The sequence below is a fragment of the Penicillium canescens genome, assembly GCF_028828765.1.
Source record: "Penicillium canescens strain IBT 15451 chromosome Unknown utg000003l_segment0_segment0, whole genome shotgun sequence".
NCBI lineage: Eukaryota > Fungi > Ascomycota > Eurotiomycetes > Eurotiales > Aspergillaceae > Penicillium > Penicillium canescens.
Window position 1 is genome coordinate 1,988,605 of NW_026703965.1, and position 17,624 is coordinate 2,006,228.

The window sequence follows — 17,624 nt, forward strand, 5'->3', positions numbered from 1 at the left end:
TCTCAAACACCTCAACAGCGCCAGCCAGGCACTGCGATCGAGAAAAGCCCCGATTCCGGTTCAATGAGACAATTAAAAGATTGGAAGAAACATAGACGAAAGGCTATAAAGGTTCTCCATGGGTGCGACGATTCCCTGTTCTCCATCCTTGACCGCTCTCTCTCCTGTGACAGATCTCATATTTGGCAGGATGGTAAATCCAAGGTCAATTTTGCGTTGGAAGACTGGCGATGAAGAGGCTGGTGATTGTATCACGGGGGCACCCCAAGCCATTGCGAGCGACGGGGAAATGAAAAAGAAGATCCACCGGCGCCCAAGCCAAAGAACAATCGATCCGAAGTCTGCCATTCCGATCGAATATCGCAGCCTGTATGATGCAATTTTCCCATCTAATACCTTACTGGCTAATATTATCGGGATAGTTCATTCGAGATTGAGGATGAGGGCGAAAGAAAGCGGCGGCTTAAACTCCAGGGGGGAAGGATAAGATGGTCGAAGGTGCGTTTTCGTTCTAATGTCTCCTCATCTTGATACCTACGGCTCTAACGTGAAGAATTGGAGCAGAATGGCAAAATGTCGACTGGCACACGCTGTCTATTCAGGAAATCCACAAACGTCTCAAGGTGGATGCAGGGATGGGCCTCTCTGAAGCTTCGGCCAAGGAACGATTACAGAAGTATGGCCGGAACGAAATTTCGCCGCTACCAAACCCCTGGTTCTGGAAGGTTTTTGGATATTTCTTCAAGGGATTTGGGTCGATTCTGCTCCTTGGCGGAATCTTAGTCTTCGTCTCATGGAAGCCGCTGGGTCAGCCCCCTGCGGTTGCAAACCTGGCTTTGGGTATTGTCCTTATCGCGGTATTCGTCATTCAGGCTGCTTTCAATGCCTGGCAGGATTATTCATCTTCTCGTGTGATGGCCTCGATCACAGCAATGCTCCCAGAGTCATGTCTAATTCTTCGCGGCGGTTCTCGGGTAGAGATTCCTGCTTCTGACCTCGTTCCCGGAGACACTTTGATTGTCAAAGCAGGTAACAAGATTCCGGCTGATGTTCGGTTTATTGAGGTCTCACATGATCTGAATGTGGACAGATCTGTTGTCACCGGTAAGTATATTGCATTTTATTCGTGGGAATTCATACTCACCAGGCACGTAGGAGAGTCAAGCCCAATCAAGGGCAGCACGGAGACTTCGTCTGACAATTATCTTGAGACAAGATGCATCGGCCTTCAAGGAACTCATTGCGTCTCTGGTCAGGGAGTTGGTATTGTCGTTGCTACCGGTGACTCGACGGTTTTTGGTCGAATTGCCAAGTTGGCGGGTGAGCCAAAGACCGGTCTCACTACTATTGAAAAGGAAGTCATGCGTTTTGTGGCTCTCATCGCTATCATAATGGTGACCTGGATTGTTATTCTGGCTGCTGTTTGGTATGTCTATCCATACTGTTTGGATTCGACACTTATCTGAGCGACATGTGTCTAACTTCGTCCTAGGGGTGGTTGGCTTCACCAGAAACATCCCGACTATATTAATGTGCCCACGCTCATTATTGACTGTGTGAGCGTTGCCATCGCTTATATACCCGAGGGCCTTCCAATTGCAGTCACCGCGAGCTTAACCATTACAGCAAATTTGATGAAAAAGAACAAGGTCCTGTGCAAATCTCTCAAGACCGTAGAGACTTTGGGATCGGTGTCGGTCATCTGTACTGACAAGACTGGCACATTGACTAGGGTGGGCATATATCTTAAGATAAAAAGGTCATGCATATACTAACCTGCTTTTTCAGAATCGAATGGCTGTGACAGAATATGTTGTGCAACTGACAACATCTACATTGGATGCCACGGGCGAGCACGCAGCCGTCAAATTGAATCGTCCTGTTCTCCAACAGCTCCAGGCTGTTGCAGGCCTTTGCAATGCTGCTGAATTTGATTGTGAATCAACTGAAGTTCCCCTTAGCGAGCGGCGCATTTTCGGTGATGCTACTGATCAAGCAATTCTGAGATTTTCTGAGAGTCTGGGTTCTGTCACTGAGCTTCGCAAATCTTGGCATACAATTTTCAATCTTGCCTTTGACAGCAAGAACAAATTTATGATCAAAGCAATGAAGCCAGTCAATCTTCAAGCGACTGCATCTTGTCTCTCTCCCGTCGAATCCAGCAAATTTGATTCCAGCGACATGTAAGTTTCGTTGGCTTTGCGGAAAACAAAGGGGTGCTAATGCTTTCTAGTCTGTTCACCATCAAAGGAGCCCCAGATATCTTGATTGAGCGATGCTCGCAAGTCTTGTGCCCTGACGGCGAAATAAAGCCTTTAACCGAAATTGATCTGGCGGCCATAAAGCGCTTAAAGGATCAATGGTCTTCTGAGGGAAAACGGGTAATTTTGCTTGCTCGGAAGGTTCTCGCAAAGGACAGTATACTGGCTGAACTAAGCTCCTCGGAGTTTGAGATCCAAATGCTTCGCGAAGCCAGGACAGGCCTCACTCTGGTTGGTTTGGTGGGTTTAATTGACCCGCCACGATCTGAAATCCCAGAGGTCATTCGAATCCTGCGCCAAGCCCAAATCCGGGTCTTCATGGCATGTAGATTTCTTTTTCTAACAGACGAAAATGTATCGCTAATCATGAGGCATAGGTCACTGGCGACTTTGGTCTCACAGCCCTGGCTATTGCCCGGCAGTGCGGTATTGTTACCACAGATTCGATCCATGATGCGTCAGCTCTTCGCAAGTCCCCAACTTCAATCGAGAAGCACGTGGATATATCCCAAGCTGCTTTGCTTGTAAGTGGCCCAGACTTGATGGCTCTCAACGAGTATCAGTGGGAGCAGTTGTGCAAGTATCCCGAGATTGTATTCTCTCGTACTACTCCCAACCAGAAACTGCGCATTGTGCGTGAGATTCAATCCAGGGAAGAGGTCGTCGGTATGACCGGAGACGGCGTCAATGATGCTCCTGCTCTCAAAGCTGCTGATATTGGTATCAGTCTCGCCACCGGTTCCGACATCGCCATCGAAGCTGCGGATATGGTTTTGCTTGATTCATTCGCTGCGATTGTCGAGGCTGTGCGGTATGGACGTGTGGTCTTTGACAACCTCAAGAAGACAGTCGCATATCTTCTACCGGCTGGCTCATGGTCTGAATTCTGGCCCGTGTTCTGCAACCTAATCTTCGGAATTCCTCAGATTCTCTCATCTTTCCTGATGATCATCATCTGGTAAGCAGAAGCCTCGAGCAATTCTCGTAATGTGTCCCAATCTGACCTATTTGGCAGTTGTTTCACGGACTGTGCCGCCGCTGTGGCCCTTGCATACGAGGCCCCAGAAGCAGACGTCCTTTTCCGCCCGCCAAGGCATCCGACCAAAACACGCCTGGTCAACTGGCAACTTATGTTCCATTCTTACGCTTTCATTGGCATGATCGAGACAGCCTTGTCATTTACCATGGCTTTCTGGTATCTACAAAGGAACGGAATACACTTCTCGGATTTGTGGTTTAAGTTCGGTGAATTGCCGCCAGGTGTTGATTCAGACTACTACACTGCGAAAGTCAACGAAGCAAGCTCAATCTACTTCGTCAATCTTGTGATCATGTGAGTCTTTTATCGCCTGGTGTGCATTCCCCTCGAACCCCGCGCTGATTCTTCCCAGGCAATGGTTCAACTTGATGGCAGTACGAACGCGCCATCTGTCGATTTTCCAACACCCTCCAATATTCAATAAGCCGACACAGAACCTGTACTTGTTCCCTGCTATCGCATTTGCGCTGGGAATTTCCGTGATTTGGCTCTACATTCCTAGTCTTCAGACAGCCCTTAGTACCTCGGGTATTCCTGCCGAGCACTATTTCCTCCCTGCTGCTCTGGGGCTTGGACTCTTGTGTCTGGATGAAACACGAAAAGCCGCTGTTCGCCGCTGGCCCAACGGATTGCTGGCCAAGATGGCTTGGTAACTAATTGTCACTCAGGGTGACGACAGAAAGTCTGCAACAGTGCGTTGTGACAGAAGACGTCTATCACATTGACATATTCATTTTCTGTTTTCAAAGCTACTTAAGATTTGAGAGGGCCATTCGACTTCTCCGTGGAGGCCTTCTTTCTGGGGGCAACTTTAAGCAGGGAGAGATAAGGAAAAGTAATACTGAAATAAAAAGAGTGCGAGGAAAGTTTGAATACATAAAAGGAACGGAAGGGAACAGGAAATCAAAAAGCAAACGAACATAAATACAATGCCCAGTCTTGACATTCTATTCTCTGGGCCTGCGATATGTTGAGAAAGAAGAATATAGGGAAGAAAAGCATATATTAAATGGTCTTATTACCTATGGAATACGGGAAGCATGACGCTATTCATGCTAGTTCCGTCTGGAAGACAGAATCCAATACTTGCATCTTTCCAGGCTCCGTGGGTACGTAAGACCCTAAAAGGAGAGCTTTCTCATATTTTGGGAAGCTTCAATGGCTTCGTTAAGCGGTCAAGAGACTCCTGCTAGTATGCAGGTCGGACCACCCCCAACATTGGGGCCGGCAGTGATGAGATAGGACGAATTGCTGAGTCACCTGATTCTCAGCACGGTGCCTCAGTCCCCTCATTCGCTCTGCATCTCTCATTGGTTCGCGGTGCGTTTTCGCCTGTCCGGAGCACTTCTTTGTCCAACTAGAACCATTATGAGATGCTAGGCTGCTAGTTAGGCGGGTGTACAGGATAGGAGGTGACACCAACACGTGACACACACAGTTATTCTCCGCATTTCCATTGATATATCTAATTTAGCTTTGCGGAAATGTACTGTGCTTCTCAAACAAGCTTTTTCTTTCTGCATGGCATTTTTTGCGACGATATCTATGACTGACAATCCCATTAATATTCTGTTGAATATGTAAGACTAGCTGGTTCGAAATCCATAGCATAGCATGTAATCCTTAATTTCCGACCTCGTCTTCCACCGATGTTTCCCTCCATCATTCGCAAGAACTCTAGAGTTATTTTCCTGCTTTGATCACTGCGGTTTTCATCCTCAAACTGTTCACTGGCGCATTTTTCTGCGTACAAAAGGGGTGTCAGTCCATCAAGATCAGGCTGATAAAGACATGGGAAACAGCAGCCGTGCAGGGAATCTATTAATTTTTCGCTGTGGTCCATGGAAAATAGACCGAGACCGGAATATTACAAGATTCGAAGAACTTGGTAATCCTCCACAAAAGAATGCATGTGGACATGAGCCAGGTTTTCTCCCAGACTGTTTCTCCATAGCGGATCGGCACCATTTCGTATCAACACTCTTCGCGAGACTGGTGCTTTCAATGACCAATCAGCGGTTTTCATCGAGTTCTGCGGCTCATCGTTCGTTCCATCCTGATCTGAGCATCTTCTTCTTCCGCTCTAATGAGTTTGTCGCTCGGTAACATAATCGCCTTGTCAATCGCGACCGGCAGACCTCGATGGCGGCCCCGAATCATCACAGCACAAAGAACAAGCTTGCTCAAGGTATGCCAGGCCCCAGAGAAACTGTAAAGTTGGTTTGGAAGGCCCGTACTGATCCCGACACTTCCATAGGCACTCACTGTTTCGAAGATAATGTTGAACGCTGAGAAAGTGACAGGATCACGGGTAAATTGGCCTGCCTCCACGATGCAGATTACGATCACAGCCAACGCAATCCACCATAGGTCATATGCCAGCTGAGCTCGTAGCTGATGGCGGATAAAATAAATCCTTCCAGAGGCGGGCATCATGAACAGACGACTTCTGGAGGATTCTGAGGGTGAGTCCTGATCATCCTCGTTCGCGGACGGGTCATCTGCATAAATTCCCAGACTCCTCTCTTCGTATACATTGGAATGCCGCATCGTAATCACAACTGGATAGACTGAAATATACATCATCACCACGTAGATTACTTGCGTCCCTAGCTGGAGGGCTGAGATACTGACCACATAGAAGCCTCCGCTTCGAACACACAAGGCTTGGAAAAGTCCGTCCAACACGCGCGATCCCCGCGGGATGGCGTCCACTGCCGGATTGTCTATCTATTTTGGGGGTTCATTATAACAGATCGGCATGATTGGGTGGTCGAGGGACTTACATTGAGTACTTCGAATGCTAGCCAGTCTATACCATTCAGTACGATTACAGAGAGAAGCAGCCACCAAGTATGGGCAGAAGGAAACAAAGTGGTATAAGATCGCCTTGGATGGTCCAGGAGGAAGTTTAATGTGTCACGGAACTGATCAAAATGCTCATGATCTGAAAGCATGAGACGGATAGCGCGTAATATCCATCGCAAAAATATCGGATAGCTGTGGAACTTTATAAGCACACTAGGAATCAATACAGAGGCCCAGAATGGCGTTTCTTACCAGGTGTTGCCAGCCAGGATCAATAAGCCCATTGTGATGAGCATATAGGTCGACGTTTGAAAGGGAACCTTAACAGAGGATTAGACATGTCTGGTTGCTTGGGGAGATAAATGAACCACCCACCATATTCGCATCGAGAATACTCATGCCAGAGTTGTTGAAAGCAGATACTGCAAAAAAGAAGCCGGTCCACCTAATTCGAAAGAGACCAAGGTTAGAAACACCATGACAGGCATTTAGCGTCGAGCGTGCTATGATAGACATTCGGAGAGCAGGGGATAAAGATGATAACAAACCAAGGATTCAGACCGTTAGACTCGGCCTCTGACGCTTTGTTCCTCGCGATATACGCTCCCAGACCTAAGCCACCGAGCAGCTGCCAGAGAAAAAAGTAGATCGGCACGATGACAGCCAACAAGGAGACTGCTCGATACTCGGCACCTCCAAGCTTTTGTCGCTCAGCTTCGGTGAGATTGTAGAATGTAGAGTTGCGGCGCAATTTGTGAAGAAGGTTCAAATGAAGATCACCTCCATCAGAGTCCTCAGCGGATGGGCCCTGCTCCATTTCGCCGAGCGTATTAGAGCGATTCAGAACATTTGTATACGGGGACAGCATGCGTCGGCGTAGTGGGTTGGATTGTAGTTCTTCAGAGCCATTCCTTGCGACGGAAGTGAATGCAATATGAGCATCGGTATCAGTGTTGCTCGTTTGCTCCCTGAGAACGTCTTCATTAGGCAGTCCTTCATCAGGAGCCACAGACTCGGCACCGTTTCCTCCTTCTGAAACATCCTGGTTCGGTTGCTGGACTGGTTGTCCAGCATCAGTATGACCAGGTCTGGGCTCTAATACCAGGTCCCTTTTCCCCGAGCTTGCGGGTTGAGAACTACGGCTAGGGTCAACTGGTGCTCCCCAACTCGGAGACCGGAGCATGGGTAGAAGTCCTGGCAGCCAAGTACGTTCCTGGGGCATAGTGGACTGTCGGGAGAAAGAGCGCGACCGCGTTAGTGCACGGCCAAACCCAATCCGGCTCTGTGCTTTTCTTTGAAGATGCTCTGCTTTCACAATCTCCCCAAACCTTTTTTCAAAGGCACGTTTGCGAACAAGCACCATGGCGATGGACACCCAGATCTACGTCGTATTAGTCTCGGCATCATTGGAAGATAGGGGTCATTGTTATTCTTACTGCAGATCCAGATATTATCAGGAAGAACAACAGGACTTGTTGGAATGTATTGAGTGTAGACAGGTTCACCGTATTCATGCCCGCGAGGGTCATGGCGCTGGTAGTTAAGTATAACGAGTCAATGTATCGCACACTCTGGGCAGGGGAAGAGGTGCCCCAGAAGATGGCGGAGGTAATGAAAGAGAGCCCAATGAAGTAGGCATAATGGACCGTGAGAAACCGTATCCGGGGAAGATAGGCCCTCATCACCTGGTAGTTGAGTCCCCCCATTATGGAGAAAGGAGCACTTTCATGTCAGTGCTCTAAAGCTCTTTTTATATAGTCATCTTTATATAGTCATCCGAGTCCAGCTTGAGCGTGCGACGCGGGAGAGAAAAGTGCAGATGACGGGGGAGATGAGATTGGATGAAAGAGGTGTTCCCCCTAATTGGCTCGTTGGCCTCCGACCGCGCGGTCGGGATTGTGAATCGCGAATGGACTCAAACACTAACAACTGGCCCCCCAGTCGAGCCTGCAGGGGATCTGACTTACCTCTCTCTTACCTATGTCCAGAGAACCACTAGACCCAGATTGGAAGTATATTACATCATCGGTTTGTCTAATGTTAAAGGATTTCCTCTTCCCATTCGATTTAGCGCCCCGACATAGTCAGCGGTATATTAGGAGTCAGTCCCCCAATAGGAACGCGCATCGTGTCTATTCGAGTAGCGAAGCAAGCTGTCGATGCTACTATCTTAGATCATTCACTCCGTGCTATGTATTTGGATAATCTCGGGATTCGACTAGGCGACAGATACTCCCGGACTGGAGCAGTGACAGACCTCGAGGAGGCTATCCTGATAGGCCGACAAGCTGTCGATGCCACTTCGTTAGACCATCCTGACCGAGCTATGTATCTGGATAATCTCGGGATTCGACCAGGCGACAGATACTCCCCGACTGGAGCAGTGACAGACCTCGAGGAGGCTATCCTGATAGGCTGACAAGCTGTCGATGCCACGTCGTTAGACCATCCTGACCGAGCTATGTATTTGGATAATCTTGGAAATCGTCTAAGCGAAATTGGCGCAGACGCAACAATTTACCCGGGATCGAATTGGACAATACCATTGTTTGGTTGCGCGACTGCCAACAAGGCTGTGATCAAAACTGTTGATTTCTCATGTAATGGATCAACCGGCTTTAAAGACCTTCGCATTCTCGATATCCATGATAAAACTTTCGGCCAAGACGAAGGTCTCCCTATATGGGCAGTTGAGCACCGACAGGACCTCACCATAAAAACTGTCAAACCGCGTTGGGGTCTGGTGTCGCCTGAATACGTGGATGGTCCCGGAATCCAAACGATCCAACGAGAGTTTCTTTGGCTACCAGAATCAACAGACGATGCCTCGTTTGGAATGATCAATGATAACATAGCTGGCAGCCAATTCCATAGCCAAGCCCGTACGGCCCGTTTTCGCGATTGGGCGGAATACGGGATCCTTCCTTGACTCTTCTGTCTCCGATCTAGGTGACTACAGTGGCCAAACGAGTGTGGCGTTATTTTTCAAATGGCAAAGTCTTACAGAGAGTCCTTCCACTACCTCGAAAATTCTCAACTTGGTTTGAACCGATATTGCTGCAAATTCTGTAGTCGGCGCAAGGGTTTGGGGCTGGTCTGCTCGACCAAATATGCTCCAACGCAGAGACGCTGGCCTATTACCTGGAAGCATAGTCCAAGTTCCGGTCACCCTTTGGCAAAGAAATCTCCACTACCACCCTGTCTACGCCATACCAGCCATCTTTGCCGCCATTTTGGTCCTCATTGCGACGAGAACCTACGAGCAAGATCATCTTAGTTGAGGGGCATAACATGGAGCGAAGTGGCTTGCCGTGGCGATATATCTAGCCAATCCAACGAGAATCATTCCCTCCCATGGATTGTGGGATGTCTGCCCTTTCTTTGCTGGCAGGCCCTTTCTCGACTGGCAAATTGACAACCCCGCCGGGTAAGGCCTAGTGGCTGTACGGGCTATCTGCCATGACATTCGCAACCGTATTGAGAATCTCATCACTGAGCGTCGGTCCCATTAACCCAGCGAGTTGGGAATGCGGTATATAGGGTCCGAGCCCGGAGATGATACGCTTATTTTTGGAACGTGGAGGGTGGCGAATAACAGCAGTAACTAGCATTGTACTGTAATACTGTAGTACGTGTGATATATTGTGGTGGCAGCTGCGATATTCACCTCCTGTCTCACAATACATCAAACCAAATTCACCGACTTATCAGTGGAGCCTAAGATCTGGTCGGACTTGCGTGTAATATTCAAAGTGAAGAAAATTGTTATTTCATTGAAATGATTTGTCTGTACGATTATATAACCTTGATGTATCTTAAGAAAGAAGCTAGCCCATACTAGGGATGGAAATAACGGGCAGTGGGTGGGAGCCTTTGGCCCGTCTTGTCTTTAGAGCTTGCTAAGCAGTTATAAAGAACACCTGAGTAGCTCACTGGTCCATGCGGTGATAACCATATGGCATGTTCTTTGTTATCTATCTAAGTATGCATTTTCCTTGCTCAGCTTTTCGGATGGCGACTCTTTAATCATTGGACTATTCATGCCAAATGGATTTTGATGCCATAGTAAACAGGAATGAGGAGCATGAGCATAAACATTCAAGATGATTCTCATGGATATGCCGCGTCTGGTACTTACGTGAACAAGGGGTGTGCGGGGAAGGGGATACCCGTGTCGTACCCGTGCCCGGGGAAGCAATTGGGGTTGCCTTAACGGGAAGCCGGCATAACATTTGTATGAAACATTTGGCCCGACCGGCTTGGATCCCCGTAATCCCCGTGACTGCGGCCATTTCAGCTTGTGATCGTATTCCTCCTCTTCTTTTTCATCATTTTCCATTCTTCTATCAATCGTATCCATCGTTCATATTTGCTGTGCCCGTTTGCGGTTATACTTATCGCTTATCGCTTATCGCTTATCGCCCGTGCTGTTCATCTGAGGCGTTTTGTCCTTGCGTTGCACCTCCTTCTGACACGCCTGATACTCCGTTGTGTCCGTCAAGAGCCAAGATGGCAGGCCTCTTCCGTTTGCTCAAGATGCAGTACACCCCTCCTACAGACCCTCAGGGCATCTCTTTCGCTGGAAAGACCGTCCTCTTGACGGGCGCTACCTCGGGTCTCGGTTTCGAAGCTGCCGTCAAAATCCTCAACCTCGGAGTCGAGTCTCTGATCATCGGCAGTCGCAGCGTGGAGCGGGGTCGCAAGGCCAAGGCCGAGATTGAAAAGTTGACCAACCGCTGCGATGTCATCAAAGTGTGGGAACTCGAAATGAACAACTTCGCCAGTGTCAAGAAGTTTGCGGAGCGTGCCAACACCGAACTGCCTCGTCTTGATATTGCCTTGCTGAACGCCGGACTGTGGAACCGCGACTACAACAAATCTCCCGAAGGCTGGGAGGAAACCCTGCAGGTCAACACACTGTCCACCTCTCTGCTAGCCATGCTTCTGCTCCCCAAGCTAAAGAGCAGCGCCTATGACGCCAATCCCTCTCATTTGACCGTGGTTTCTAGTCAGCAGTTTGTTCGAGTACAGGCTGAGAGCGTGCGTACCGATACCCTGCTATTGGAGCACGTGAACAACCCCGAGAGGTTCAAGGGGCCCAAACAATACGGCATCTCGAAGCTGCTACTTGAAATTGTGATGAAGCGTATTGCCAATTATGTCCGCAACGCAGATGGGACCCACCCCATCATTGTCAACACTGTGAGCCCAGGTCTCTGCGCCTCGGGCCTTGGTCGCCAGTACGATAAGTGGTACGAGCAGTGGATCGTCTGGATTCTGTTCAAGCTATTCGCCCGGACCGCTGAGCAAGGCAGCCGCTCACTAGTTAGCGCAACGTACCAAGGTGTTGAGTCCCAGGGAAAGTGCTGGCGTAGTGATGGCTACCTCGAGTAAGTTAGACCCATATCCTGGTGTATTGTATCAATGCTAATGGTTTCCCAGCGAGTCGAATGCTCTTACATGCCTGGCAGAGGGCGTGGAACTTCAGGAGAAGGCATGGAAGGAGATCATTGAAGTGTTGGGTGAGCAGGCGCCCGAGGTGGACGTTGCATTCGGGGGAATTTAAGCGCTTGGTGGGGGCACTGAGCTGGTGAGGCTCAAAATTGTTGTGCGGCTGTTTCTAAAAGCTAAAAGCGTTCTCTTTATCTGTAGCATCATCAAGCGAAGATACCCCTGTTTATTTAGTCTCTGCTCTCTGATGTAGTTACTGTCTTCTTTTTTCTTTTGAATCTTGAATGTTTGGACTAGTGATTGTAGTGCCAGAGGAGAATCTGATCTTCAAATGATAATTAAAAAAAAGAGAAGAAAATAAGATGTAATATCAAAGTACGATCGGGCTGACAAGAGTTATACGAACACGAAGCCTCGCAGCGGGTCCTTGGGGACATTGCGGCTAAATTATTTATAGAGCGGGACAATAGGGCTGATGTTAAGAACAGGGTCAAAGCCACAAATAGGACAAGGACCATGTAGGGAGCACAATACGAGCCTATTAGGCCTCGATATAGTAGTTTCGGCATGTACTCAGCAACTATCCGAGCCACATTGCAACTTCAACCCCGTCATTATCACTTGGCGCGCTAAAAGTCGTTCGTAAATTGCCCCACGGAGCTCCGCTTTGACGTCTACCTATCCTCCTGACTCCTTTTCTTTCTTCTTCTCTCATTCTTACTGTCACACGCTACATCCATACGTGAGGCTGTCGCGACCTCCCGCCCTGCATTGCGTCACCTCCCACCATGGCCTACAACAAATCCTACAACCCCGATGCGCTGCCAGCGTAAGTGCCCAATCGCAACCTTTACAGAAACTCGCGATCATTAACTGAACCTGATATAGTCATGCTGAGCCCGAGCAGGTACTTCAATCGCCCCGTGGAATCTCCCATATTAGCTATTAACTATCAATCAGGTCGCGCAGATGCTAGGCTCCATGACCATGGCAAACCAAAACCAAAGCTCAAGTCAAAACCACAGCCAGAAGCCCCTGCCCTCACGCCCACCAGCACAAACAGGCCACAGCGGAGTCCCACCTCGAGTCCCAGTCTCCAGCGCACCGCCACCACAACACCCCTACTCAACCCCTCCCCCGCGCGTCGAGTCCCAAACCCACCACTCGTACAGCGGCCGACCCTCGCAAGGGAACAACCCAGCACCCCTAACCCAGAGCCACACGCAAAACCAGCAGCGCCCACAGCCTCACCCGCTCCACCCCTCTCCACCACCGCAGAACTACGGCTTCGGTCCACCCCCAGTCCAGCCACAGCGCAACAGACCCCCGCCCCAATCTCGCCCGCCCCAATCACCCGTCCCACCACCTCTCACAGCACCCAGCAATGACCCGCAACAACTCTACCCACTTTTCCGCGCCGCGAACGTCTCCCAGTCCAGCACGCTGACCGAGCAAGAACTCGGTTCGGCACTGGTGAACGGCGACTACACGTCCTTCCACCCGCGCACGGTAAAGATGATGATCCGCATGTTCGACCGCGACGGCAGCGGGACAATCAACTTCGACGAGTTCGTTTCGCTGTGGCGGTATCTGGCTGCGTGGCGGGAGCTGTTTGATCGGTTTGACGAAGATCGCAGTGGGCGCATTAGTTTGACGGAGTTTGAGAATGCGCTGGTTGCCTTCGGGTATAGACTCAGTCCAAAGTTTGTGGCTGTTATCTTTGGCGTCTTTGAGAGTAAGACTAAGCAGATGGGGGTTGCGCCTAAGGATCCTACTCGGAATGGGATGAGCTTTGATCTTTTTGTTCAGGCTTGTATCAGTCTGAAGCGTATGACTGATGTGTTTAAGCGGTATGATGAGGATCGGGATGGGTATATTACTGTTAGTTTTGAGGAGTTTTTGACTGGTAAGTTCTTTTGGCTTTGGTCTTTGGTCTGGATGGATGGCTAACTTGGTTCAGAAATTCTTCAATTGCAGGATTAATGCATTCTGGCGCTGTCATTATATTTCTGGTTGTCATTTGCTGGTCTTTACGCTGTCGTTTTTCTCTATTATACCCCTATCCCCCCATGTTGCTTTGGTCATAGAGTCATTCGAAAAATACGTTGGTCATTGCATGTCATCTAGGAGTTATTGAATTATGAAGGTCTTCATGCCAATGCGATCTAATCCAATCTTTTACCGGTAAAAGCATTACTGCCTAGGCTTCATGTGTCTTACGATGGTATATAGATCACATATAAAAGTACAAAGTAGGCCAACAGATCCCGTAAACAAAAGCAAATAGCTATCTCTCTATAGCCCCAGGAGACACTTGTCGATCTAATGAGTAACAACAACCAAACCCACAATCAATCTACTAATAGTTATAGGCAATAATCACTCTCCATCATAGCCATAGTCATCATCAACATAGCGGACTGATCAGGAACATACGCAGAAGCCCGATTCTCCTCCTCATCCTCTCCCTCTTCTGCTCCCGTTCCCTCACCCGTCTCACGTACTCCTGCCTATCCCACGCATCACGAGTATGAAGTCTGCGACACGTTCTGCAAAACACCCAGTCCTCATTTTGTAGTCGGACGCAAAGTTTCGCTAGTTGGGTGTCTGAGAGGGAGGATCGATTGCTTGGTCGGATGGCATGTCTGTTGGAATAGTATGGTCGTTTGTAGAGGTCTTTGTGGGTTCGGATTGAAGCCAGGAGGTAGAGGTATTTCCTGCAGCTTAGTGATAAGCATGCTTGGTCTACTAGGTCGAGGTAGTGGCAGATTTGGTAGATGGTTTTGTCGTCTATGTTGAAGATGGCATTTTTTGGTTTTGGACGCTTTTGGAGATGCGATTTTATTGATTGGAAGATGTCTCTGGTGGCTTTTGGTTTTGTTAGCTCTTGTAGGTGGACTTTGAGTGGTTTGGACATCTTGGTGTTTGGGGAGTATGGGGGATATGATGATGGTTATTCACTCGGTCTTATGAGATGAGGTTGGCAAGCTTCGATGCGGTCATTATGAGGGATTGCTTTATGTCTATTCCAGCTATACCCGCTTACTAGTACAATATCTCTATATAGATTGTAAATAGCCTGATGAAGCTATATAGACATTAATAGAGGCATCTATAGCCTAGGTATGGCGACCTATATACACATAAAACACCACGGCTGCCTAGGCAATGTAAATAGGAGGTCTGGTAGGAGAGATGACGCTCATAGACACTTGATCTGGATTAGAGCTGTCATCTCACTCTAAGCGATTTAAGCTACAAAATTCTCCAGTAAAGATTGGCCCCGATCTAGCTTGGCGTCGATCGACAGTGGATTTGATTGCTTGGGCCTCGGCTATTCAACCAGTCGCAGTTTCCCTAAAATGTGAGTAACTTAATAGGAAAAAGCGAATATTGAAGATGTTAGCGTCGGTGTCGGTGGTTAACGAACAGCCGACACCGGCTCCACTGCCATCTAATTTTATTCGGCTTAAACATGTCCGATTTGTGTTTAAACTCCGAAAATACGCTGTCCGACGCCTCTTTGCTTTTTTCGCTTCTTCTTTTATTTAGTCTAGTCATGCCAGTTTGACAGTTACACATATTTGCGACAGCTTTGACCTGTCGGCTACTATTGACGGATCGGGCTCTTCTTTAATCCCCGTTTCCAGGAAAACTCCGCCCTCTTTTTCTTCCTTCCTCACTCATCATGAGCGAACATCACCGCCAGGACGCTTCGAGCGCCGACACAGCTTTCGAGCTGGCTCATCCAGAGAAAGCGCCCGTCGATGCGCCCGAGCAATCCCCGACAGAAACACCCTCTCCACCCGACGATGCGGAGAATGCGATGGAGAAGACCGCGACAGGCCAGCCTCTGGACCGCACACCCTCCCAAGCAGCCAAGATGGGCAAAAAGAAGATCGTCATCGTGATGACAGCGCTATGCGTAAGTCAATGTGTCGCGCATAATGGCGCGTCCTATTGGAAAAAGCGGAGAAAGCTAATAGGTCGCATTCCAGTTGGTCTTGTTCCTCGCCGCTCTCGATATGGTATGTCAGATCCTACCCCTTACGTCGTGGATTTTTCTAACGATCTTGCAGACGATTATTTCCACTGCACTGCCCGTTATCGCTTCACAATTCCACGCGTCTGAGAGCGGGTACTCATGGATCGCCTCATCTTACCTCTTGGCAAATGCTGCTTGTATTCCACTGTGGGGCAAGCTCAGTGACATCTGGGGCAGAAAGAATATTATTTTGCTGGCCAATGTTGCCTTCCTGGTTGGCAGCTTGATCTGCGCCTTGGCGAAGAACATGGCCATGATTGTGGCGGGTCGTGCTGTTCAAGGTGTTGGCGGCGGTGGTATTATTATCCTTGCCAACATCAGTGTTACTGATATGTTCAGTGTGAGGTATGATAACCCCCGTTATTTACATTTGGAATGCAACTGACTCTAATCCAGAGATCGTCCCATGTACTACGGTCTCTTTGGAGCGACTTGGGCCGTTGCAGGTGCATTGGGACCAGTCATTGGCGGTGCCTTTTCCGGTAGTTCTGCTACCTGGAGATGGTGCTTCTACCTTAACCGTATGTGCCATCCTTTGCCGATTTAGACGTCATACTAACATGATCTTAGTCCCTATCGGTGGAATTTCCCTCGCTATCTTAACTTTCTTCCTTCATATTGAATCGCCCAAGACCCCGTTGATTGCGGGCCTGCGTACTATTGACTGGGCAGGCACATTCTTGATCATCGGTGGCACCCTAATGTTCCTCTTCGGACTGGAATTCGGAGGGGTGAAATACCCCTGGGCCTCAGTCACTGTCATCTGTCTCATCGTGTTCGGCGTGTTCGTCTGGGCATTGGCAATGTTCAGCGAATGGAAAATCGCTAAGTTCCCGATCATTCCTCCTCGGCTGTTTAATGAGTGGTACAACATCCTCATTCTTCTCGTCTGTTTCTGCCACGGCTTCGTCTTCATCGCCGGTACATATTATTTGCCGCTTTACTTCCAAACTGTCCTTCTGGCATCTCCTGTCATGAGTGGTGTCTACGTCTTGCCAATGGTTCTATCTCTCGCCATTACCTCCGCGGCTACCGGTGTCACCATGAAGAAGACAGGCCGCTTCCGCGAGTTGATTGTGGGAGGCATGTCCTTGATGCTTCTCGGATTTGGTCTATTCATCGACCTTAAGCCCTACGCCTCATGGCCCCGTATCATCATATTCCAGCTAATTGCCGGTTTCGGTATTGGCCCCAACTTCCAAGCCCCTCTCGTCGCGTTCCAGGCCAACATCCGCCCCTCCGACATGGCCACAGCAACCGCCACATTCGGATTCATCCGCCAGCTCTCCACCTCCATCTCCGTCGTTCTGGGAACCGTCATCTACCAGAACATCATGGGCCAACAATCCGACCAACTCCTCGCCGCCGTTGGACCCGAAACTGCCGCCTCCATCTCTGCATCCTTTGCTGGCGCTTCCAGATCCCTCATTGAAAGCCTCACCACATCCCAGCGCCAGGTCGTTCTCGGCGCTTACACCCACGCCCTGAGCCGCATGTGGATCTTCTACACTGCCGTCGCTGGCGTCGGCTTTGTTCTTTCCCTCTTCATTCGCCCTCGTGAGTTGAGTCGCCAACACACCTTCCAGAAGACTGGCCTCGCCGAGCAAGAGCGAGCCCGTCAGGAGCGGCTCGACGAAGAGCGCAAGGCCGAGTCAAAGCCCGAGATTGAGGCCTAATCTGGCTTCTTTTCACTTGCATATTTTCTAATTCCTATACTCCGCGTCGCACCGCACATATTTTTAAAAGCTAATGCATATGTCTCTAATATCGTTTTCTATCTTCACCATCAGACTTCTATCTGGAGGTCTACTTGCATATGAATCACGATTTACTGAATGTTGAGCATACATTTGTGATGTTGGATGTAGAGAATCATTGCTTTTCATAGGTAGTGTTTAACAATGCATGAAATGAAATTTTGCTACAGCTATGAGTATGACAAACATTTTGTATAAGCTATCTCTAGAATGGTGCGAAGCAAAAATCCACTATAAAGCCTATTAGATGTTACGTGAAAGTC

The 17,624-nt window shown here is 48.9% G+C and overlaps 6 protein-coding genes across 6 annotated transcripts; 5 read left to right on the forward strand and 1 right to left on the reverse strand.

Annotated features, from left to right (window-relative positions):
* Window positions 1–190: 190 nt before the first annotated feature.
* On the forward strand, window positions 191–3,953 carry N7446_004194 (cation-translocating P-type ATPase; the record flags this gene model as incomplete). Its single annotated transcript, XM_058512943.1, has 10 exons — window positions 191–369; window positions 423–498; window positions 603–1,104; window positions 1,156–1,426; window positions 1,493–1,733; window positions 1,789–2,183; window positions 2,234–2,573; window positions 2,639–3,219; window positions 3,277–3,594; window positions 3,653–3,953. The coding sequence occupies 10 exons, from the start codon at window positions 191–193 to the stop codon at window positions 3,951–3,953; spliced, it is 3,204 nt and encodes a 1,067-aa protein (XP_058374272.1).
* A 1,369-nt stretch (window positions 3,954–5,322) lies between these two features.
* Window positions 5,323–7,814, reverse strand: N7446_004195 (Low-affinity potassium transport protein; the record flags this gene model as incomplete). The annotated part of the gene is made up of 6 exons (XM_058512944.1): window positions 5,323–6,030; window positions 6,087–6,300; window positions 6,361–6,428; window positions 6,484–6,553; window positions 6,657–7,489; window positions 7,545–7,814. The coding sequence occupies 6 exons, from the start codon at window positions 7,812–7,814 to the stop codon at window positions 5,323–5,325; spliced, it is 2,163 nt and encodes a 720-aa protein (XP_058374273.1).
* A 485-nt stretch (window positions 7,815–8,299) lies between these two features.
* Window positions 8,300–8,527, forward strand: N7446_004196 (tetratricopeptide repeat protein; the record flags this gene model as incomplete). Its single annotated transcript, XM_058512945.1, has 1 exon — window positions 8,300–8,527. The coding sequence occupies one exon, from the start codon at window positions 8,300–8,302 to the stop codon at window positions 8,525–8,527; it is 228 nt and encodes a 75-aa protein (XP_058374274.1).
* Window positions 8,528–10,617: 2,090 nt separating this feature from the next.
* N7446_004197 (putative short-chain dehydrogenase/reductase family protein) lies at window positions 10,618–11,674 on the forward strand (the record flags this gene model as incomplete). Its single annotated transcript, XM_058512946.1, has 2 exons — window positions 10,618–11,498; window positions 11,551–11,674. 2 exons carry the CDS (start codon window positions 10,618–10,620, stop codon window positions 11,672–11,674), a joined length of 1,005 nt encoding a protein of 334 aa, XP_058374275.1.
* A 673-nt stretch (window positions 11,675–12,347) lies between these two features.
* Window positions 12,348–13,542, forward strand: N7446_004198 (EF-hand domain-containing protein; the record flags this gene model as incomplete). The annotated part of the gene is made up of 4 exons (XM_058512947.1): window positions 12,348–12,388; window positions 12,448–12,466; window positions 12,520–13,465; window positions 13,520–13,542. The coding sequence occupies 4 exons, from the start codon at window positions 12,348–12,350 to the stop codon at window positions 13,540–13,542; spliced, it is 1,029 nt and encodes a 342-aa protein (XP_058374276.1).
* A 1,705-nt stretch (window positions 13,543–15,247) lies between these two features.
* Window positions 15,248–17,280, forward strand: N7446_004199 (MDR family MFS transporter; the record flags this gene model as incomplete). Its single annotated transcript, XM_058512948.1, has 5 exons — window positions 15,248–15,484; window positions 15,558–15,587; window positions 15,639–15,949; window positions 16,001–16,125; window positions 16,175–17,280. 5 exons carry the CDS (start codon window positions 15,248–15,250, stop codon window positions 17,278–17,280), a joined length of 1,809 nt encoding a protein of 602 aa, XP_058374277.1.
* Window positions 17,281–17,624: the final 344 nt, after the last annotated feature.